Here is a 22,912-nt window from a genome sequence, read left to right on the forward strand (position 1 = left end):
GCATTAGAAAAGAGAGGACAGAAGCTGCAGCAGACAAAAGTGGAGAAAAAGATAGCAATGACACGGGAAAATGTAAGATTTCTTTGGCCCCAACTCCTTTGTCCCACTGTTCACCAAAGGAGCATCTCTGTTGGGCAACCAGAGGTTTCATCTGTTTCTCTGGCCACTCAGCCCTTCCTGTCCCTGGAGTTCTTTCTTACAAACAATGGATGCTTTATCTTTTATTTTTATAACAATTTTATTCACATACCATAGTATATGCAGAGTCCATCATTCGAAATGCCGGGCTGGATAAATCACAAGCTGAAATTGAGACTGCCAAGAGAAATATCAACAACCTCAGATATGCAGATAATACCACTCTAATGGCAGAAAGCAAAGAGGAACTAAAGAGCCTCTTGATGAGGGTTAAGGAGGAGAGTGAAAAAGCTGGCTTAAAACTGACTGCAGCCATGAAATTAAAAGACGCTTGCCCCTTGGAAGAAGAGCTATGACAAACCTAGACAGTGTATTAAAATGCAGGCACATCAGTTTGTCGACAAAAGTCCATTTAGTCAAAACTGGTTTTTCCAGTCGTTGCGTACAGATTCGAGAATTGGACCATAAAGAAGGTGGAGCACTGAAGAACTGAAGTCTCTTGAGAGTCCCTTGGACTGCAAGGAGATCAGACCAGCCAGTCCTAAAGGAAATCAACCTGGAATAATCATTGGAAGGACTGATGCTGTCAGCTGAAGCGCCAATATTTTGGCCACCTGATGTGAAGAGCCAACTCACTGGAAAAGACCCTTAAGCTGGGAAAGATTGAAGGCAGGGGGAGAAGGGAGCAACAGAGGATGAGATGGTTGGACAGCATCACCAAATCAATGGAGATGAGTTTGAGCAAACTCCAGGAGTTGGTGAAGGACAGGGAAGCCTGTTGTGCTGCAGTCCATGGGGTCGCAAAGAGTCGGACACAACTTAGTGAATGAACAAATAATACTCCCAGCTTAAAACGTACAGTTCCATTTTTTTTATATCCACGGAACTGTGCAACTATTGGCACTATCTAACTTCAGAACATTTAATCACCCCAAAAAGGAGCGCTATACCTGGGAAGCAGCCACTCCCCACCCTCGCCCCCACCCCATGGAAACCATTACTCTACTCTCCGTCTCCATGGATTCGCCCAGTCCTATAAATAAAATGACACAATATGTGGTCTTTTGTAACCGGTTTTTTTCACTTAGCATAATGCTTTCAAGATTTATCTATGTGGTATCACCACTTCTTTTTTTGGCCACGCCTCACAGCACACATGATTCTAGTTTCCCAGCCAGGGATTGAACCCACACCCCCTGCACTGGGAGCATGGAGTCTTAGCCACCAGACCACTGCGGAAGTCCCACCAACTACTTAATCCTTATAGAAAAGTCATATTCCACTGTATGGATATTTCATATTTTATTGACCCGTCGTCAGTTGGATGTTTGTGCTGCTTCTGCTTTTCGGCACTTCTGAGTAACGCTGCTATGAAAACTTACCTGCAAGTCTTTGCACGGATGCGTGTTTTCATTTCTTGGGTATACACGTAGGAGCAGGATGTCTAAGTGACAGCGAAAGTCGCTCAACCGTGTTCCACTCTTTGCGACCCCATGGACTGTACAGTCCATAGAATTCTCCAGGCCAGGATACTGGAGTGGGCAGCCTTTCGCTTCTCCAGGGGACCTTCCCAACCCAGGGATCAAGCCCAGGTCTCCTGCATTGTTGGCGGATTCTTTACCAGCTGAGCCACCAGGGAAGCCCAAGAATACTGGAGTGGGTAGCCTATCCCTTCTCCAGCAGATCTTCGTGACCCAGGGATCAAACGGGGGTTGCATTCGTTGCAGGCAGATTCTTTACCAACTGAGCTATGTCTGGATCACACAATTAAAGGAGGAAACAGAGCAGGCTCCATCTTGGGCTGGACTGTGGACTTTGAACTCTATGCCCAGTATCTATGGAAATGACATACCAGCTGGAAAACCAGAGCACCAGAAGGAATAGCCCCAGGGCTCGTACCTAGACTCTGCACCTAAAAGAATGCCCTAATTATCTGTGTAACTGAATAGAACCATACATTCTATTCTGCTTATTGGGGTATGACCACAGGCCTATTGATAATTGTCCACTGTTATCTACCTAGGCTTAAGGCACATGATCATGGGTTAAGTTTGATTGTATCTTTTCCTTTGTTCAGACTAGTTTCAGGGAATTTGGGGAGGTGGGTTTGGGCACGTACACTTAGGGTATATAAGGTTTTCACAAAAACTGGTCAGGGTCCTTAGCTAAGAGGAGACTCTCCCTTGGGCCCGCTGGTGTAATAAACTCCACCATCTGCATTGTCTTTCTGAGTGAGTTTGTTTCCTGGAACGCGTGGCTACAACACAATAACTTCATGTTTAGCATTTTAAGGAATTGCCCAGTGGTTTTCCAAAACATTTGCGCCAACTTACCATTCCCACCAGCAGTGCACAAGGGTCCCAGTCACCCCACATGATCTTCAACACTATTATCTGACTTTTGATGACAGCCATCCTAGGGGTACCGCGCGCTGTGGTTTGCCCTAGTAACGAATGACGTTAAGAGTGTTTCCACGTGCTTGTTGGACATCTGTATATCTTCTTTGAAGAAATGTTTTGGGACTTTCCTGGCGGTCCAGTGGTTAAGACTCGGGGCTCCCGATGCAGGGGGCCCAGGTTGGACCCCTGATCAGGGAACTAGATCCCACACGCTGCAACTAAGAAATCACACACCCCCAAGTAAAGACCCTGCAAGCCGCAGTGCAAATCCCTCGGGCCGCAGCAAAGACCCAGAGCAGCCAAATAAACTTGAAATAAAAAGAGCAGGCAATGTCTATTCAGATTCTTTACATGGTTTTAATTGAGTTGTTGGGTTGTGAAAGTTCTTTACATATCCTGGGTACAATCTCCTTATCGGACATAGGATTTGCAAAACTCTTTCCCACTTTGTGGATTTCTGTCTTTTCACTTTTTGGGGGCCGTGCTGCCCACTGGCAGGGTCTTAGTTCTCTGACCAGGGAGGGAGCCCCCACCACACAGTGAGAGCACCAGGTCCTAACGACCGGGCTGCCAAAGAATTCCCTCTCCACTTTCTTGATAGCGTTTATTTATTTATCTTTTACTCTTTTTTAAATTTTTTTCTTTCTTTTTGATGATATCCTGTGAACACAAAAGTTTTTAACTCTGTTGAATTTCAACTCATCTACGTTTTTCTTAGATTGCTTGAACTTTCGGTGTCACATTGGGGAAGTTGCTCCCTGGAGACCCCACTGGCCCCTTGTTACTGTTCAGTCACGAGGCTGTGTCTGACGCCAGGCTCACAGCACGCCAGGCCTCCCTGCCCCTCACCAGGTCCTGGAGCCTGCCCAAGTTCATGTCCATTGAGTCGGTGATGCCATCCAACCAGCTCATTCCCTGTCACCCTCTTCTCCTTCTGCCTTCAATCTTTCCCAGCATCAGGGTCTTTTCCAATGAGTCAGCTGGTCACATCAGGTGGCCCCTCGGTGGGTGTCTAACCAAAAGATATAACCGAGTCAAAGAGCTAGGGAAGGAAGACTCTGTTACTTGCAGCAAGTGAAGACAGCTCCGAGGCTATCTCCCAGAGCGGTGTCTCTCCCACCAGCAAAATCGAGGCAGACGTAAGTTAAGGGCACAGGAGTCTTCACAAAGGGGCTTGAGCAGGGAACGCAGCATAGAATGCTAGCAAAGGCGGACAAAGTCCAGACCCTGGTTGATTGGATCATGAGGGTCAACAGAGTGAACACCATCATTCCTTAGGTTCCAGTTAATCTGGTTATGTTAAGAAACTATATTGGGTTCTCTTGCTTCAGGGTCTTCCTATACCTCCTTCAGGGACCTATCTGTACAAAATCACCACCTAATCCACATTCATCAAGAGTTATTCATATGTTTTCCTGTAAAAGTTTGTTGAGAGTTTATAACCCTGTTGTCTCATGTTGTCTCGTGTCTCCGTTTTGTAGGGTCAGGCAGCCTGCAGGGGTCTTGAACAGATATCAGCCCATCCCAAGGGGGCATGCCCCAGATAACAGACTCACAGCTAAGTAATCTGAATTCCTAAGAACTCCTCCTGATAAGCATTCTCTCCCACCTTCCGGGAACAGACCCCCCCACCCCGTGCGATCCTCAGATAAGCTTGCCAAAGCCCCACTCTTTCTGCTTTTGACCGATCAATCCAGACCCAGCCTGGAAAGCCCAAAGCCCTCCACCCGCGTGCTAACTTACTTCAGTCCTGTCCAACTCTGCGACCCCACGGACTGTAGCCCGCCAGGCTCCTCTGTCCATGGGATTCTCCAGGCAAGAATACATGAATGGATTGCCATGCCCTCTTCCAGGGGATCTTTCCGACCTAGGGATCAAACCCCTGTCTCTTATGCCTCCTGCATGGCAAGCAGGTTTTTTTTTTTTTTTTAACCACTAGCACCACCCTCCACCTGCAGACCCCAGTAAAAGCATCCCGCAGGTCCTGCCACACTTTCTGCCCGCACTGTGCCTCAGCTGCCTGGTGCGGCCTGGCAGAGTGCTGAGTACCTCCTCCAGGACCAGTGAGGCGCAGACTTCTCTCTCCGCTCCGTCATGGCCTCTTGATCGCAGATTCGTCATCCAGCACCTTCCGCGCTCCACTTCAGAAAAATTTAACAAAGCCTGTTTTGCATTTCAGCTCTTACATTTAGGTCTTGGGTCCATTTTGAGTTAAGTTTTGTATCCTGTGTGAGGTAGGGGTTCAACTTCATTTATCTACGTGAGGATATCCAGTTGTTCCAGACTATTCTTTGCCCCACTGAGTCGTTTTGGCATCCTTGTCAAAAGTCGACTGGCCATCAGGAAAATGAGAAGACAGACTAGGACGAAGTATCTGCAAAAGACGTAAAGGACTGTTGCCCAAAATATACAAAGAACCCTAAAAGCGCAACAATAAGAACATCAACAACCCAATTGAAAATGGGCAAAAGATCTGAACAGACACCTCACCAAAGAAGATACACAGATGGCAAATAAGAACATCAAGATGCCCTACACCATATGGCATGAAGGAACTGCAAATTAAAACAACAGGGAGGCGCCACTAGCACTTACTGTGTGTGTGCTTAATCACTCAGGAGTGTCCGACTCTTTGCGACCGCATGGACGGTAGCCCGCCAGGCTCCTCTGTCCATGGAATTCTCCAGGCAAGAATACTGGCGTGGGTAGCCATTCCCTTCTCCAGGGGATCTTCCTGACCCAGGGATGGAACCCGCGTCTCCTGCCTTGTGGGCAGATTCTTTATCGTCTGAACCATGACACACTTACTCAGACAGCCAAAATCCGATGTGCTGACACCAGCACATGCTGGTAACGGTGTGGAGGCCAGGCGCTCCCGCTCTGTGCTGCCGGGGACGCAGACAGAATGGCCACTCTGGAAGATGGTCTCGTGATTCTTCATAAAACTAAACGTACTCTTATCACATGACTGAGCAGTCACACTCCTGGATATTTACCAAAAGAGTTGAAAACTTAACGCCCGCAGAAAAAGCTGCACGCGGGTGTTTATTCATACTTACCAAAACTTGGAAGCAACCAAAATGTTCTTCAGTAGGTGAATGGATAAACTGTTGTACATCCAGACAAGAAATACAACACGGCACTACAAAGAAATGGGCTATCAAGCCATGAAAAGACATTAGGCACCCCCTAAAAAAGGTATAAGACCTTTAAACATAGTACTAAGTGAAACAAGCCAATCTGAAAAGGTTTCATACTGTATGGTTCCAACTACATGACGTTTCGGAAAATGTCCCGTGGAGCTAGTAAAAAGATCAGTGGATAACTTAAAAACATGTCTATCCTGATTTCAGTCACAGTCCTGATGATGTAGCGTTATATTTAGTTTAGAAATAAAGGAAGCATGAGTCCTCAAACTCTGTTCTTGTTCAACACTGTGTTGGCTATTCTAGGCCCCTGCATCTCCACATGAACTTTAGGATCAGCTTGAAGATTTCCGCGCAATAGGCAGCTGGGCTCTGAATAGGGATCGCGCTGCATCCACAGGCCCGTCTGGGGAGTGCAGCCATCTTGAGTGCGTTAAGTCTCCAGTCCATGAACACGGGCTGTCCTTCCACTTACTTAGGTCTTCTTCATTTCAGTGATGTTTGGTAGATTTCCACGTATAAGTCTTGCACTTCTTCTGTTAAATTTACTCTGAGCATGTTTATAAATAAATTTATTCTTTCTGGTGCTACGTAAGTAGAATTGTTTTCTTAATTTCATTTCTGGATAGCTCACTGCTCGTGTGTAGTGATGCAACTGATTTTTTAACATGCATCTTCTATCCTGTACTTTTGCTGAACTTGCCTATTAGCTCTAATATTCGTGTGTGTGTGTTCTTTGGGATTTTCTAGTACATGGAGTCATGTCATCTGGGACTACACAGTTTTCCTCCTTCCTATCTGGATTCCTTTTATGTCATTTTCTCACCCAACTGCCAGGATTAGACCCTCCAGGAAGACGTTGAAAACGAGAGGCGGGAGTGGACATCTTTATGCTCCTGCCAGGAAGGGGAGGCTTTCAGGCTTTCACCACTGAACACAGGAGCGCAGGGATTTTCATCGATGGTCTTCATCAGGTTGAGGCCAGTCCTTCGATTCCTAGTTCCTTGAACATTCTTTTGTTTTTTGAGATGATCATGTGGTTTTGTCCTTTATTAGTATGGTGTACTACATTGATTGATTTCCATATATTAAGTGAATCTTGCATTCCTGAGATAAATCTCACTCCCTTTTTATGCATTCCTGGATTTGATGAACTAGCATTTTGTTGATCGATTTTCTGTCTATATTTTCCTTTTTTTTTTTTGGCCACAGGACCTTAGTTCCCAGACCAGGGATTGAACCTGTGCCCGTGCAGTGGAAGCTCAGAGTCCTAACAGCAGGCCGCCGGGGAAGTCCCATCTGCATTCCCAAGGGAGGCTGGGCTGCACTTTTCTTGTGATGTCTTCGCTGGATCTGGTATCGGGGTAGTCCTGGCCTTGCACAATGAGCTGGGAAGTGCTCCCTCTTCTTCCTTGGGCACGGGGGTCCCTGCCATATCCTTGGCAGGCTGCAGTTTACTGTCGATCAAGCGTGGCCTTGACTACCGGCTGACGGGAAGAGCACTCGGCACAGAAAAAGTCGGTGCCCTGAAGCACGTGTACCAACTCTCTCAGGGTCATCAGGAAAGCCTCTTGGGACCTCCTGTTATAAAACTGCCCAGCCCTCTGGGTTTGAAATGCATTTTTCTGCGTTTCTGTGGAGGCACTTCAGAACAAAGACTACCTGCTCAGTTCTGGCCACACGGGAGCAAGTTAAGGCAGACGTCTTTCCTGCAGGAAGTGGGAGCCCGTCTGAGAAGCTCCTTAAGACATTATCAGCCCGGGACTCCCCTGGTGGTGCAGTGGTTAAGACTGTGCTCCCAATGCAGGGGCCTGGAGATTTGGTCTGTGGTTTGGAACTAAGATCTCCATGCTGCAAGGCACAGCCGAAAGTAAATAAAAATTACAATTGCTACCATTATCACTAAAAAAAAAAAAAGCAAAAAGCAGCCAAACAACAGAAAGGAGCCACGGGGCTGGCTAAGGCAGTGTCCCAAGTGGTACCAGGTTGCGGGGAGGGGGGGGTGCCCCACCATCCCGTCAGGAGCCCACTGAGCCAGACAGACTGCAGGGACCCCTGAAACCCTAATTCCACAAGTCACATAGGAGCCTGAAAACGAGTACGGGAGGAAGTGGCTACCTGTTGTGGCTTGGCTTTGTTCGGATGGATCATCACCATTCTTCCACGAAGGAGTGAACACTCACACCCATGTTTTCACTTTCAAAGAAGTGAGACAAAGATGCCCCTCCGTCCCAGGAACAAACACACCTGTCACGTGACGGGACGTGGGACTGGCCGCGCCTCTCACTGACGTCACCGGGGGCTGCCCTGGGGCCCCCCAGGGTCCTCCGGGCCTGACACAGGTGCCCCTCAGCTAGAAGTGGCAGCCATTGGCATCTGAGGGGCCTGGGGGTGCCAGGTGCTGGCGGGCTGCAGGTGGTGCCCCGCAGACTGCTTGCTCCTTTGGGACACTCTGCAACCAGAGGCTCAGAACAGCCAGCAGGGCCTCTTGCCAACTCACAGGCCCTCCCAGCCGTGTATGCGGTGGTTTCCTGCTGCCCCACGCTGGCCACTCGGCCAGCCCTGCACCCTCGGCTCACCAGGGCCGGCCTGACTCTGGAGGGCCGAGAGCCCCAGAGTTGGGGGTGGCAGGATCAAGGAGGGAGTCTGCTCCAGCGGGATGCAGGTGGGCTCCAGACCCGTCCCCTGCCTCCAGAACTGCACCCGCTCAGGGTGACCCCGCTGGCCTTGGCCCGGGCTTCCTCCCAGACCCAGGGATGGGGCGCCCCTGGAGCCAGGGTGAGCAAGGTGCGGCCGCGCTGGCTCAGGCGCCTGGGGGTGGGGGCGGGCTCTGCGCGCGCAAGGACCGCACGGGCGGGCTGGGAGGGCGCAGCGCGCAGAGTGGCGGCGGCGGCTGTGGCGGCGGCAGGTGGGTGGCAGAGGGGACGGGCTCGGGCTGGGAGGAGGCGAAGGCTCGGGTACCTGAGGAGTGGGCGGTGAGGCTGGCTCCAGGGGCGGCGGCAGCGAGTCTGGGTCGAAGGCGCAGCCAGGAGCCTGGGATCCCCCGCTCGTTCGGGCCGCTGCGCGGCTTGCGCCTGCGGGGCGGAGGAGGGGGATCCGGCGTCTGAGGCCAGGTGGCAGCCCGGGAGACGCCCAGCGCCTGTTCCGGGTGCTGGAGGCCTGGCCCAGCTCCCGGGAAGCCTCGGGTTTCCACCTGGCTCTGGGTTCCCAGGTCCGGAGGCTGGGCCCCCAGTCTGGCTCCCTGGGGCTGCCACCCCCCGCCCCACCCCCACCACAACGCGCCCAGATTCAGCTCCACTTGGTTCCCTGCCCTGCCCTGGAGGCAGACGGCCCTCCCACCCAGCCCAGCCCAGCCCTCTGGCAGCCCACTGTTAAGGGCGCCTGGGACCCAGGGTGCAATCGCACTGCCGGCAGGGCAGCCCGTCACTCCCCTCTGGCCCTGGTAGGTGCCTGCAGCTGGCTCCAGGCTCCTCTCTGCGCCTCTCTGCCCACGATGGCTCCGGGACGGCCCTGCGCTGCCGGCCTGGCACGCTTCTGCCAGAAGCTGAAGCGGCGGAAGCTGCTGGAGGACAGCAGCATGGCGACGTCGCTGCAGCGCTGCCTGTCCGCGCTGGACTTGACCCTGCTGGGGGTGGGCTCCATGGTGGGCTCCGGCCTCTACGTGCTCACGGGCGTCGTGGCCAAGGAGGTCACGGGCCCTGCCGTGACCGTGTCCTTCGTCGTGGCCGCCGTGGCCTCCCTGATGGCGGCCCTGTGCTACGCGGAGTTCGGGGCCCGTGTGCCCCGCACGGGCTCTGCCTACCTGTTCACCTACGTGTCCATGGGAGAGCTGTGGGCCTTCCTCATCGGCTGGAACCTCGTGCTCGAGTACGTCATTGCCAGTGCCGCCGTGGCCCGCGCCTGGAGCGGCTACCTGGACGCCATGTTCGACCACCGTATCCAGAACTTCACCGAGGCCCACCTGGGTGTCTGGCAGGTGCCCTTCCTGGCCAGAAGTCCAGACTGGCTGGCTGCAGGCATCATCCTTCTGGCCTCTGCCTTCGTCTCCTGCGGGGCCCGCGTCTCTTCCTGGCTCAACCACACCCTGTCGGCCGTCAGCATGATTGTCATCCTTTTCATCGTTGTCCTGGGCTTTATCCTCGCCCGGCCCAGCAACTGGGGCGAGGCGGAGGGCGGCTTTGCACCCTTCGGCTTCTCCGGCGTCATGTCTGGCACGGCGACCTGTTTCTACGCCTTTGTGGGCTTCGACGTCATTGCCGCCTCCAGCGAGGAGGCCCGGGACCCGAAGCGCGCTGTGCCCCTGGCCATCGCCCTGTCGCTCGGGCTGGCGGCCACCGCCTACATCCTGGTCTCTGCCGTGCTCACCCTCATGATCCCCTGGCACAGTCTGAACCCTAACTCTGCGCTCGCCGACGCCTTCTACCAACGGGGCTACAGCTGGGCCGGCTACCTCGTGGCAACTGGCTCCATCTGCGGTGAGTGGGGTCCTGCCCTGGTCTCCCGGGGTGGGTTGGCGGGGGGGACCACACATCTCCATCTGGCCTTCAGTTTTACCAGCTGTAGCCCAGGGAGGTGCTAATTATTAGACTCCACCCAGACTTGTGGGCAGGGACCTGCTGGCCCCCTTATATGTGGGATGTCGGCCTGGGCACATGCTTCCCGTTCACAGGGACTCAGCCATCACCAGATTGCCCCCTCCCCAGCCTGCAACCTAGACTGAGGTGTCCCATTCCTAGGCTGGAGGAGCGGTGACTGCCCTGCAGCTTGCAGGCACTCAGGCTCACTCCGAGAACCCCGATAAACTCAGGCGCCTCTGGGGTGCCCGCCTGCTGGGCGCGCTGACCAGCCCTCGCCCTCTGCCGCAGCCATGACCACCGTCCAGCTCAGCGGCCTCTTTTGCCTGCCGCGTATCATCTACGCCATGGCCGCCGACGGGCTGTTCTTTGAGATGTTTGCCTACGTACACCCCCGGACGCAGGTGCCTCTGCTGGGCATCCTGGCGTTCGGGGCCCTCACGGCCGTGGTGACGCTGCTGCTGGACCTCGACGCCCTGGTGCAGTTCCTGTCCATCGGCACCCTGCTGGCCTACACCTTCGTGGCCATCAGCGTGCTTGTGCTGCGGTTCCAGACGGCCTCTCAGTCCCGCTCGCCCAGCCTGGCCGGCTCCGGCCCGAAGGCCAAGGAGTACAGCTCCTTCTCTGACCACTTGGAGCTGGTGGGCGCAGGGCACGGCCCCGAGCCGGGGCGGCTGCGGCCAGCCCTGAGGCCCTACCTGGGCTTCCTGGACAGGGGCAGCCCCGGCACGGCCGTGCGCGGGGCCGTCTGCGGGCTGGTGGTCTCCGCCATCGCCCTGGGCTGCGTGCTGATGCTCGGGCACTCGGTCCTACGCCTCCCCCTCTGGGGCTTCCTACTGCTGCTGCTGTGCAGCAGCGTCACGTTTCTGCTCAGTCTCCTCGTCCTGGGGGCCCACCAGCAGCAACGCCTGAAGGACACCTTCCAGGTAACCCCCTGCCGCCCCCCGTACCCGCCGTCAGCCCACCACCCCGCGTCCTCCGCCGGGCACGTCCCCGCGTCTGCGGGTGGGCCCCAGGCTCCAGCGCTCCAGAGGCAGAAACAGGCTTGGAGGCCTGCAGAAGCGGGCCCTGGGCCAGCAGGCCCCTGCAGCCGACCCAGTCCTGCCCTTGCCCCCCCAGATGCCCCTGGTGCCCCTGATTCCAGCTCTGAGCATCGTCCTCAACTTCTGCCTCATGCTGAAGCTGAGCTACCTGACCTGGGTGCGCTTCACCATCTGGCTGCTGATAGGTGAGTGGGGGCTGGGCTGGGGCCCGGGGCCTGCTTCTGGGGGCGGAGTCGGGTGGCGGTGGTGAGGAGGGCGAGCAGGGCTGGGGCCTGCTGCTCATGCTTGCACCACCCCGGCAGGACTCTTGGTGTATTTCGGCTACGGCATCTGGCACAGCAAGGAGAACTGGCGGGAGCCGCCGGGGCTGGTCACCGCCCGCTACGTGGCTTTCTCCGACGGCAGGGTGGAGGAGACGGTGCGGGACCCCGGCCAGGCGCCAGCCCAGGGGCCTGGCAGTCCGTGAGAGCTGCCTGCCCTCCGTTTAGGGCAGCTCGGTGGACTCGCGGGCCTGCCCACCTGAGGGGGCCCCTGGGACCCACGGACTCTAGTTTAGAGGCTGGTGCTGCCCGTCGCCCTTGGAGTGGGCGCGGCCGGTGCTGGGGCGGTGGACTCTGCAACCCCTTCCAGCTACTGGGGCCGGTGGGGAGGACGCCCTGTCTCGGGGACCCACAATAGGTATCGCTCAACCAGCCGTGTGGCCGTGTCATGTCCATGGATCTGGAGGCATCGAGTCCTCACCAGCCCCTGGGAAGGGCTCGCTCGATTGTCAGTGTGGAACAGGGTCGTGAGGGTGGAATGCTGGGGTTCCGTGCAGGGGAGGTGCCAGCCTGGGACAGCCCTGGGCTGAGGACACTCAGGCCAGTGCCCTCTGCCCCTCCGAGGGTGCCACAGCCCCCCACGCGCCAGCACAGAGGGGCAGAGTCAGGCTCCCCTCCCGCAGGGGGGATGCCTGACACAGGCGCCTGGGGCCCGGGGAGGCTGCCTAGAAGGGCAGCAGAGTTCCAGGGTGCCCTTGTCTCCCCAGCTCCCGGAGAGCGTGGCGTGTGCCTGAGGCCCCCCTGGGGAGGCAGAGGCATGCCCGCATGAGCACACGCACCTCCAGACATGTACCCATGGGCACAGAACGTGCAGACTGAGGCCCTAGGCCACTAGGCTCAGACCCTGGTGCCTCCCCGGGCTGGGCGCCCAAGAGCCTGAATCCTCCCCAAGTGCCCTCCAGCTCTCCCCTGACCCCTGGTTCTTGGGAAGGGCCCAGGCCCAGCCCGCATGGCCCGTCGGTCTCCCAGGCGATGCTTTGCCCCCGCAGATACTACCAGCCTCATCCCTGCCTGTAAGGAGCATGCGAGAAACTGTGGCTTAGGCAGGCTTTACTCCCTGACCTTGCAGCCATCCGTCAGCGTTGTCTGGACCCACACACAGGCCCACACCCCTCGCCCTGGCCCTGAGGGCCCCCCTGCCCACTCGGACACTGCTCTAAGGATCAAGAGGCAGCTTGAGCCCAGCCTGAGCCCGGCGCTGGCCCTCTACAGCCGGCCTGCGTCACTGCCTTGGCCACGGCCAGCAGGCCTGGTCGCTGGGCCCCATGAGAAAGAGCCCCAGGCCTCCCACACGAGCACTCCCAAAACTCTGCCATGAGGAGTCCAGCAGGCGGGACCCAGACCCAGGCCCCGTGAAAACTGCACACCACACCCTGGCCAGCCTGCCGCGGCCTCGGGGACTTGTCTGGGACATTCCCCACCACACCCTGGCCAGCCTGCCGCGGCCTCGGGGACTTGTCTGGGACATTCTTTCCAGCCTCGGGGCTCTGCTCCCGAAAGGCAGGGCCTCCAGAGAGCCTCTGCTACAGGCTGGCCCCGGGGGTGACCTTGGGCAGCGGAGAATTCCCCTCCCACCAGTCCCCCTGACCCGCACGGTTCCAGGGGGTGGGCTGGGTGTCTCCAGGGGGCTCAGCCCACCACTGTAGCAGCTCGTCCTTGGTCTTCTGTCAGTCCCAGCCCCCCCAGAGCCTGAGAGCTGCCACGGGGAAGGGCTGGGCCGTCTGCCCGCCCCAGTCTGAATTCCAGGAGTGGATCCCAGCAGCAGAGACACTCTGCCTCAGACCCTGGGGCTCCAAGATGCGGGCTCGGGATGGGGGTGCTGACCGAGGAGAGGGCTGGGGTCTGTACAGCCAGAGGAGGGGCTGTGCAGACGACTGGTGCGGGGGCCGCGCTGGGCATCCTGGAGAAGAGCTGGGAGAGGGTTTTCCACACACAGATGCAGCTGGAACCCCAGGACGGCACCCTGAGGCGTCCTACCACAGGTCCCTGCGCAGGCAGCTCCAGGGCACTCCCTGCCCCAGGAGGAATCATCCTTCCCCCCCGTCTAGTCCTGGGGGCTCCATCCACGAGGGTCCCAAGGCGAGGTCCCTGCCTTCCCAGCCCCGACCCCCCACCAGCAGGGAGCAGGCCGTCTAGTGGGGCCACAGCCTCGGTGTCCAGCTCCCGGCGGTGGCCGTGGCTGTCAGGACAGGCGCTGGGCTCCTTCTAAGGCCCCTGGACAGCTGGGCGGGGGGGTGCGGGTGCCAGCTCTGTCTGCTCGGGGCGGGCGGTCCTCTTTGGAGCCTTTGCCTGTGGATGATGGCAGCAGACTGGGGCTCGGGCCAAAGCCCCAGACAGGCAGCGCCCAGGCCCCACGCGCAGCGTACCTCCTCGTATTTGGTCCTCCAGTAGAAGTGCGCTTCTCCATCCACGTACAGCAGCAGCAGGTCACAGAGGAAGGTGATCTGGGGCAGCAGGGCTGAGCTGTGCCCAGACCCACCCCCCAGGCCTTCCCCCGACCAGACCCGACACCGGGGGCCCAGCCGTGCCGGAGCGGGCTGGGCGCATGCTTGCCCACGCTCCCCACACTCACCACGCCCAGCCAGGCTGCTCCCGTGCCCAGAGAGATAAGCGTGGGGATGAGCCCAAATTTCCCTGCCTGAGAGATGGGGTGGAGCCCTGAGCCATGACCGTCCCTGCCGCCCAGCTCCCCACCAACCCTGCCTACCTACCCGCCCAGTGATGTGACCATCACCCCCCGCCCCCTCCAACCCTGCCCACCTACCCGCCCTGTGACCAGGATGTCGAAACGGATCCCATAGAGCTTGAGCAGGCTGCGGGCCTCCACACCCGAGCTCTCCCACCAATGCGTGGCTGTCCTGGGGGCAGGAGAGAGGCTGGTGGCCTGTTCCGCCCCCTCGCAGCCTCCATCCCCCTCACCCGCTGACCCCACAAACCCCCAGCCCCGCCCAGCGTTCCAGAAGACTGCCGAGGACACGGGGGCAAAGCAAGCTGGGTCCCACCCCTCAGGAGCTCCCTGCCTTCCCAGGGGATGGGGCAGAAGGGTCCCTAAACAGACACCAGCAGTGGGAGTTGGGGAGCTGGACGCAGGCCCAGAGTTGTGGGGTCCAGAGAGGGGACCTCACTCTCCCCTGGGAAGCAGGGAAAGCTTTCTGCAGGGCCCCTCAGGTTGGCTTTCCAGAGGCTGAGAAGCAGTTTTACACAAAGCACGGGGAGGGGGCGGGGGGCGGTCAGTGCAGCCGGGCCAGGTGAGGCCCAGGTAGCAGTCAAGGCCGTCGCCTCCAGGCCTGGGGGCTGTGTGAGCATGTGTGTGCGTGTGCATGTGTGTGCGTGTGCATGTACTTGTGTGTGAGCGTGTGTGTGTGCATGTGTGTAGGTACTCATGTGTGAGCATGTGTTCGTGTGTGTTCATACGTGTGGGCATGTACACGCGTGTGCCCTATGCGCGAGCATGTACATGTGTGCGTGCCTTTGTGTGCTCGTGTGTGAGCATGTGCTCGTGTGTGCATGTGTGTGTACACATGGTGAGGTGGCAGGACAGGATCCCAGGGGGTTCTGCTTGGGAGACTCAGACGTGACGGTAACTGCGGTGCGAGCCCATTGACCACACCTTGAATTAGAAAATAAACAGATTCTGGACTGTTACCGACACAGTCCAGGAAACTCAAGTCATTAGATTCTTTTTCTCAGGTGACGTGGGTGTTCAAGGCACTAATCTTTGAACTCTTCTATAGACTTTGGAACTTTTTAAAATAAAACCTAAAGGAAAAAGTAAAATAAAGCCCCTGCGTGGTGGAGGGAATGCTGGAGGCAGGACTAGGGAGGGAGCCGGGGGTCCTGGCGGCAGAGGGGGTGCAGAGTGGAGGCTGGACGGAGCCTGTGCTGGGGCCCTGGCGACCACCCTCCCACAGCAGGCCTCCGGGGCTCTGGGGGCCGGCCTGGGAGCGGGGACTGGGGAGGCGGGGTGAGGGGTCCCGGTGGCAGAGGGGGTGCAGAGTGGAGGCTGGACGGAGCCTGTGCTGGGGGCCCTGGTGACCCCCCGCCCACAGCGGGCATCCGGGGCTCTGGGGGCCGGCCTGGGAGCGGGGACTGGGGAGGGGGGGTGGGGGGTCCCGGCGGCAGAGGGGGTGCAGAGTGGAGGCTGGACGGAGCCTGTGCTGGGGACCCTGGTGACCCCCCGCCCACAGCGGGCATCCGGGGCTCTGGGGGCCAGCCGGGGCAGGGGCGGTGGGGCCGCACCTGAAGTTGTAGCTCCGCTCCTGCAGCTGGAAGGAGTACTGGGGCCGGCAGTCAGCGCCCCTGCTGTCCAGGTCGCAGTCCCAGCGGACGTGGACACCCACAGCCCCGCCCTGCACACAGCACGCACTGCCCCAGCGGCTCTTGGGGCCTCCCCGGCCGCCAGGAGCCGCGCCCACCCCGCCGGGGACCCACCAGCAGCGCCAGATCCTCAAAGACCCCTCCGGCTGCGGCCACGAGGTCCCCGATGCGGAACACGGGGCAGGCAGGGCTGGAGTGGGGGTCGTAGCGGCAGAGCTTGAAGTAGGTGGGGTCCTGGGTGTCCAGGGCATTGGACCTGAGGGGGCAGGCGGGGATCAGGCCAGACAGGCCAGGAGGGTCTTCGGTCTGCCACCCCCCCACCTCCAACCCCCGCTTACTTGGAGAAGTTGAACTTGCTGAAGGTGACGGTGTTTTTGATGAACAGAGTGAAGTTCTCAGCCTGGAGAAGCAGGGGCTTCCTGCAGGGTGGAGGGGGGATGTGAGAGGCAGGCTCCGTGGTTGGGGGTGGTCGGGGGGTGGGCACAGGGCCTGGGGGGCTTACACGGGCACAGCACCGCTCTCCACTGGACACCAGCCCCGGATCTCGCAGGTCCTGTGGGTCCCATTGAACACTATGCACTGGCCCGTCTTTATGCCTTGAAAACACGGGACAAACCCCAGGCCCTCGAATCTTCATGGGGCCTGGGCAGGGGTAGGGGGAGGGAGGCTGACATGCAGGACAGACGCACACCACTCAGGGTCCCCTGGGCCGGAGCCCCCCAGCCTGGGGAGGCCCTGCAAGGCAGGCCTGCTTACCGTGGCTGTGCGTCCCCGTCTCCCCCTCGGGACAGTCCTGGTCAGCCCAGCAGTTAGCCAGAGGGATGGACGGGTGCTGAGGGCAGAGAGCAGACCGCCAAGGGCCTGGAGGGGCCTCCCTCGGGGACCCTGCCCTGCAGGGCAGGGGGACACACCCCTTCCTGCCTTAGCCCCTTGGGAATCTCTGAGTTTGGGGGTACCCGAGACCCAGAGGCTGCAGATAATCACGCAGGCAGCAGCCCCAGCGGGAGACGGGTGCAGGCAGAGTTCCAAGGCTGAGCAAGACTCCTGACCCGCTCCTCCTGGGGGGACGGGAGTGAGGTGGCCAGGCCCAGGACCTCTGGTCCAGTTCAGAGGACGGAACAGGGGAGGTGACACGCGGCGAGGAGGGTGAGGGCGTGCCGGATGGGGCGCTGGGCAGTGACGGAGGGCGAGCCCCGTGGGAGGGCCTGGGAGCACACAGGCTAGCCGCGTCCCTGCTTCTTCTCCTGTGAGACGGGGCGCGGCTGCCTGCACACGGGGACCGGGTTTCAGGGGTCAGCCAGCAGGGGAAGGGGGTGAGCTTTCCGGGGCTCCAGGCCCCAGAGGGAGGCACAGTCTCACAGACGCAGGCTTGCAGTTCTGTCCTGGCTGATGCTGGACACCGTTGCCCAGGGCACCCAGCTCAGGGCAGCGTGGGGACACTGGTGGTCGGAGGACAGTGTGGGGCCACCTGCCCGGCCTCGAGGTCCCCACCGCGTCCCACGTCCGTTCCTCCTCGCCGCCTGGCTGGGTCACCGTGGGCACCCCCCAGGCCCTGTCCTCCTCCATCCGGCTTCCCGAACAGCCCCTCCCGAGGCAGTGGAGACGGAGCTCCCCTCCCCTGAGCCCCCTGCACCGCCGTGCCCCTGTGATCAAGACCAGCTCCTCCACAGAGCTCTTGGGATACCCCCCAACTCCAGTCCACTCAGTGGCTCCACCCCCACTGAGCAGCAGGTGACTCCCGAGATGCCTCGCCCCACACGGGGGACCTTGACCCACACATCCCCGTCTGCCTGCACAGCGTGAAGACCCCTGTTGAGCCTGGGGTCCAGAGGGAAGCCCTGGCCGAGCCCCCAGGGACTCCCAGCTGCAGCTTCTGCGCCACCCCAGGACCTGTCTTGGTGGCTGGGCCGTCTGCCCCAGAGCTGCTTGGTGTGTGCGGGTGGGGTTTTGCAGCCCCCAGGGGAGGCTGGGTGGGTTTCTGAAGGCTGTGGCACTGCTCTTAGGACCAACCCACCAGGACCCCCGGAGGAGCGGCTCTGAGGGAGGCGGGCGGTCAGATCTGATGCGATACGGCCCGGCCCCAGCCGTTTCACGGGAAGAGCCAGAAGCCGGGACATGGAGCAAAGAGGAGTCCCGTGGATTCCAGAAAAGACAGAACCACGGCCCCAGCAAAACTTCGGGACAGTCCACACACTCAACCAAGACTAGACGTCCGTGAGAGTTTGCAAAGGGAAGGACATCGGGTGTTTGCCAAGGGAAGATGGGCCCACCGGGCACACGGGATGCCCGAGCAACAGCGGTGGGACCACCGAGCAGGACTCGGGGGCAGCTGACTGCACCCTTTCTCTCCAGCCAGCAAGTGACTACATCTTAGCCTTGATGAAAGAAAAATATCATCACAGAGGTAGGCTTCCACGGCCGTGTCCTGGGTCAGGACTCTTTAAGCAAAACCCACAGCCGGGAAACTGAACCCTTAAAAATGGTTAAGATGGTAATTTTTTTTTGAGCTGTTTTATTTTTTTAATATAAATTTATTTGTTTTAATTGGAGGCTAATTACTTTACAATATTGCATTGGTTTTGCCATACATCAACATGAATCTGCCACGGGTGTACAGGTGTTCCCCATCCTGAACCGCCCTCCCAAGATGGTAATTTTGATGTTATGTGTATGTTATCACAACTTGAAAAAAATCAGATAAAAAATCCACAGCTGGAGAGAAGGGCTGGGCTCTGTGACACAGGTCCACCCTGGGATGCCCTCGATGAGGAGGAAAGGTGCAGTTTCTAGGGACGGTGAGATTTTTGTGGATGGCGGGGACCACAGCTGCAGGGCACAGTACGCAGAGATCGCGAGCGGCCCTGAGGTCGGCCAGGGCAGCGGTGCGCTGTTGGCTGACGGAAACGGAAGCTGCTCCTGGGACACATTAATAGAAGCTACGTCTAGAAAAGGGAGGTGATCTTCCAGCTTGCCTCTGGCTATCGGAGTCCACCTGAGGACTGTGCCTTGTTCTGGGTGTTACCTGGACAACCTCCAGAGTGCCCGGAGGCAGGACCAGAATGCGGAAGGGCCCGGACACTTCACTGGGGACAGACTCTGGAACTGGGGACCCATGGGAAGCCCTCGGGCAGTCTTACCTCTGGGCACCTGCCCTGGACTTGTCCTGGTGTCGCAAGGAAGTTGGTCACCAAGAAGAACACGTTCTCGCCCTGGAAGAGAGGTGTCAGGGTGGGTCTCTGCTCCCTGCCCCCCCACCAGGAGAGGCCAGCGGCTGGCAGCTTGGCTCGTGCGGGGAGGGGCCCTGGCGCCATCAAGCCACCAGCCCTGAGCCCCAGGAAAACACCTCCAGTGTGGCAAGGGTCAGAGACAGGAGCTCAGCAGGGCTTGCGACCTTTCCTGATCCCATGTCTGTCTCCCACATTCACTTAGTTGCTCAACCAGGATTTTCCAAGAGCCCTCTGATTCCAGACACCGCAGATCCAGGTTAGAGGCGAGGTGGATCCCTGACTGCAGACAGGGCCAGGGGCCAGGGGGCCAGAGGGGTGCTCTGTCCGGGTCGACGATGGCTGGTGCCCGCATGTTGCACACGCAAACTCAGCAGGCTTCCTGGGGTACACACACCCAGGAGGAGGCATCGGGGTGGCGGTGGTCAGGATCCCAGGGGCGCAGTGGGGACGTCCCTGCCGGTCCAGTGGAGAAGAATCTGCCTTGCAATGCAGGGGACTCAGGTTCGATCCCTGGTCCAGGAACTAAGAAAGATTCCCACACGCTACAGAGCGACTGAGCTCACATGCTGCCCACTGGAGAGTCCGTGCACCGCAGCGCAAGATCCCGGACGCAACTGAGACCCGACGCGGTGAGACTAATTAAAAAAGGGAACTTAGGGGCTTGGTGGACCCCCACGAGAAGGAGGCTTCTGAGGCGGCAGGCAGGGGCTGGGAGGGCCAGCCCAGCTGCTGCATGGGGGCCCAGCGGAAGGCCTCTGTCAGCCCGACCCAGGGATGGCGCAAGCGGCCATGAGAGCTGTTAGGAAGCGGAATGAACCAGAGGGAGGGGCAGGCAGGTGTCCAGTGGGCCCGACGTGGACACTGGGGACGTCACTGGAGGACGAGAGGCCACACTGGGGGCGGGAGGTGATTTCCCGTCGGATGAGGTGGGCCTGCCCCGGGAGGCAGCTGTGCTCAGGGCGGGGGTCACCAGGGTTAGAACCTGGGCGCCAGCGGGACAGGGGAGGAGACCGAGACAGCGGACAATCTGGGTGGCGGGAGGAGGGTCAGGAGGCACAGCGTGGGGTGGGGGCAGTGAGGAGTGCCCCCATGGCCCTCCCAGCCCACCCTCCAGCTCACGCATTGCGCTCCGAGACACTCCTCCCCTTTCCAGATGCAGACTTTTTGTTTTTTCCTTTTCCATTTTGTTCTTTTAATTATTTTTAAACTTGCAGCCCATGGGATCTTCACTGCAGTGTGGGAATCTACAGTCGTGGCAGGCAGGACCTAGTTCTCCAACCAGGGATGATACCTGGGCCCCTGCTTGGGGAAGACGGAGTCTTAATCCCTAGACCACCAGGGAGGCCCCTCCATTGTGGTTTAGTACAGGGTACTGAATGTAGCTTTCTGTGCTGTGGGGCAGAACCTTACTGTTTATCCATTCTGTAATGGTTCACATCTACTGATCCCAAACTCCCCGTCCTTCCCTGCCTCGCCACTGCCCCCCAACGCGGCAGCCACAGTCTGTGGTCTACAGCTGTGAGTCCGTGCCGTAGATATGTTCATCTGTGTCATACTCTAGATTCCATGTGTAAGTGATATCGTTTGTCTGTGTCTGATAATCTCCGCGTCATCCGTGTAGCTGCAGATAGCATTATTTCATTCTTTTTCTGGCTGAGTAGCATTCCCCTGTGGGCTTCCTGGGGGGCACTAGCCGTTAAGAACCCGTCTGCCAATGTAGGAGATATAAGAGACAAGGGTTCGATCCCTGGGTCGGGACGATCCCCTGGAAGAGGAAATGGCAACCCACTGCAGTGTTCTTGCCTAGAGAATCCCATGGACAGAGGAGCCCAGTGGGCTACAGTCTGTGGGGTCGCACAGAGTGGGACATGACTGAGCCAACCGAGCATGCACAGGCGGCATTCCGCCGTGCCCACCGCGTCTTCTCTACCCGCTCTGGATGCAGGCTTGCTGAACGCATCCCTCCGGCCTGGCTTCCTGACCATCTCCTCCTCCACTGGAAGGCCACTGCTCTGCGAGGCCCCGCCCCAAGCATGGCCTTGGGCCAGAGCTGGCACCCCGTCCCCCTGCACACACTCACAGTAGGGGGTGTGTCAGAGGGGCCAGCGCCCGGCAGCAGTGCCAAGTCACCCACCTGTGGCGGCTTCACGAAGTCAGCCACGTCCCACAGCCGGTTCCCCAGCTCCTCGATCCGGGTCACGGAGACCCCCTTGAGCTTGGTGATGACAGAGACCTGGGGGTCCAGGTCCTGCTCCTGGTAGCCTTTTTTGGTGAGGAGGGCCCACCTGGGGGGACGGACAGGCAGCGCGGTGTGCCCCCGGGGCCGCCTCTCCCCCGCACCCTCCTGGCTCCCAGCCCGGGGCTCAGGGGCCCCGCCTTCTCTCCACCTGGTCTCCCACACCAAACCCCTTGCCCAGGCCGGAGCTCCGGCCATGGGTCAGAAGGCCAGGGCCCTTGCCAGGCACCTGTGAGCTTGGGGACGCCCGCCATCACCTCCTTCACCAGCCAACAGCCTCCCCTGCCCTGTCTAGATCCGCTTCCTCCTCAAAGACGCCCCCGACCCAGCTTGAAAGGGTGGTCTCTACCGGGGTCCTTAGTGCTCCAGCTCTCAGCTCTCAGGTGGTCAGGGACCACCTCCTGCCTGGCCAAGGGCCCCCGGTGTGGGGCGGGGGCCCATCCTGCTGGGTGCCGGAGTCCAGCACGGGGCTGGGAGGAAGGCCCAGGGAAGGATGCAGAGAGGCACCTGAGCACAGGACCTGCTCTGACACTCCCCCAGCCTCTAGACGGACGGAGAGCCTTCCTTCTCCCCACCTCCTGCCCTGCACGCCGACCACCAGCCCAGACCCTGAAGACTCAGCCTCTCGCCCCTCAGCCCAGCCATGACCCCTCCGGCCAGCACACCCGGGAGCTCTTCTCTTACCCCACCACGTAGACCACGACCCCCAGCTGCAGCAGCCTCTGCAGGGCGCCCACCCGCCAGTTCCGGGTCATCACATACTTCTCCGTTTTGTAATCCAGAAGCCCCCAGCCCACCCCGGTGCCTGGGGAGCCCATGTTCCCAGCTCCTGCTGGCGGCCAGGCTGCGTGAGTCAGCACAGCAGCTGCAGCCACAGCTGAACAGGGAGCTGAAGCAGGCGCCAAGCAGGGCCAAGCCAGCAGCTATTAAAGGGACACTCAGGCAGGACTCAGCCTCCACCTCCCAGCCCCTGGGCTCAGGCCCAGCCTCCCCGCTGCTCAGGGCCTCCCATCCACTGCAGACTCTGCCAGCTGGGCCGTGGGCACAGGGAGGAGCGGTCTCCGGCCCATGCCCTCTAACCCGTCACCTCCGAGAGCTGACAGGTGGGACAGGCACTGTGAGAGGGAGGCCTGGGCCAGCTGGAGCCCAGAGGGCAAGGAAAGCCTCAGGAAGGGAGCTGCCCTGTGCAGACCTGAAGCTCAGCAAGCAGCGCTGCGGAGGGCGTCCCGGGTGGAGAGAGAAACACAGGCAACTGCTAGGGAGTGAGTGAGCGCTGGACCCACAGGGTGGGAGTGGGGTCCTGGCTGCAGAAAGCAGTCAGCAGAGCCCTGCCGGGCCCCCTAGCCCTCTGTGCGACGCCCCGAGAAGCTGCCCCAGGCTCCCGAGTGGAAAGACGACTACGAGGAGGCAAGCCTGCCTCGCGCCGATCAGTCCTGGTTGCGAGCGAGCCAAGGTCAGCGCGCGCTCTTGGCGGCGGCGTCCGCAGCAACCAACAACTTGGAGTCACCTAGG

At 59.1% G+C, this 22,912-nt stretch overlaps 2 protein-coding genes across 2 annotated transcripts; one reads left to right on the forward strand and one right to left on the reverse strand.

Moving 5' to 3' along the window:
• The first annotated feature begins 9,032 nt into the window (after window positions 1–9,032).
• SLC7A4 (solute carrier family 7 member 4) lies at window positions 9,033–11,828 on the forward strand. The gene is made up of 4 exons (XM_005903285.3): window positions 9,033–10,158; window positions 10,549–11,183; window positions 11,377–11,485; window positions 11,603–11,828. The coding sequence occupies exons 1-4, from the start codon at window positions 9,177–9,179 to the stop codon at window positions 11,764–11,766; spliced, it is 1,890 nt and encodes a 629-aa protein (XP_005903347.2). The 5' UTR covers window positions 9,033–9,176; the 3' UTR covers window positions 11,767–11,828.
• Window positions 10,926–22,355, reverse strand: P2RX6 (purinergic receptor P2X 6). Its single transcript, XM_005903288.2, is given in 13 exon segments — window positions 10,926–13,854; window positions 13,856–13,909; window positions 13,987–14,064; window positions 14,193–14,258; window positions 14,385–14,478; window positions 15,860–15,969; window positions 16,052–16,193; window positions 16,276–16,356; window positions 16,440–16,533; window positions 16,694–16,769; window positions 19,075–19,146; window positions 21,299–21,449; window positions 22,085–22,355. Coding segments are annotated over 13 exon segments (1,254 nt in total). The 5' UTR covers window positions 22,219–22,355; the 3' UTR covers window positions 10,926–13,752.
• Between the last annotated feature and the right edge of the window lie 557 nt (window positions 22,356–22,912).

This window comes from Bos mutus, chromosome 17 (genome assembly GCF_027580195.1).
Source record: "Bos mutus isolate GX-2022 chromosome 17, NWIPB_WYAK_1.1, whole genome shotgun sequence".
Classification (NCBI taxonomy): domain Eukaryota; kingdom Metazoa; phylum Chordata; class Mammalia; order Artiodactyla; family Bovidae; genus Bos; species Bos mutus.

Coding starts and splice junctions, on each gene's coding strand:
- SLC7A4 (XM_005903285.3), top strand. CDS start 9,177: ATGGCTCCGGGACGGCCCTGCGCTGCCGGCCTGGCACGCTTCTGCCAG. Junction 10,159..10,548: donor GGCAACTGGCTCCATCTGCG/GTGAGTGGGGTC, acceptor CCTCTGCCGCAG/CCATGACCACCGTCCAGCTC. Junction 11,184..11,376: donor GCCTGAAGGACACCTTCCAG/GTAACCCCCTGC, acceptor TTGCCCCCCCAG/ATGCCCCTGGTGCCCCTGAT.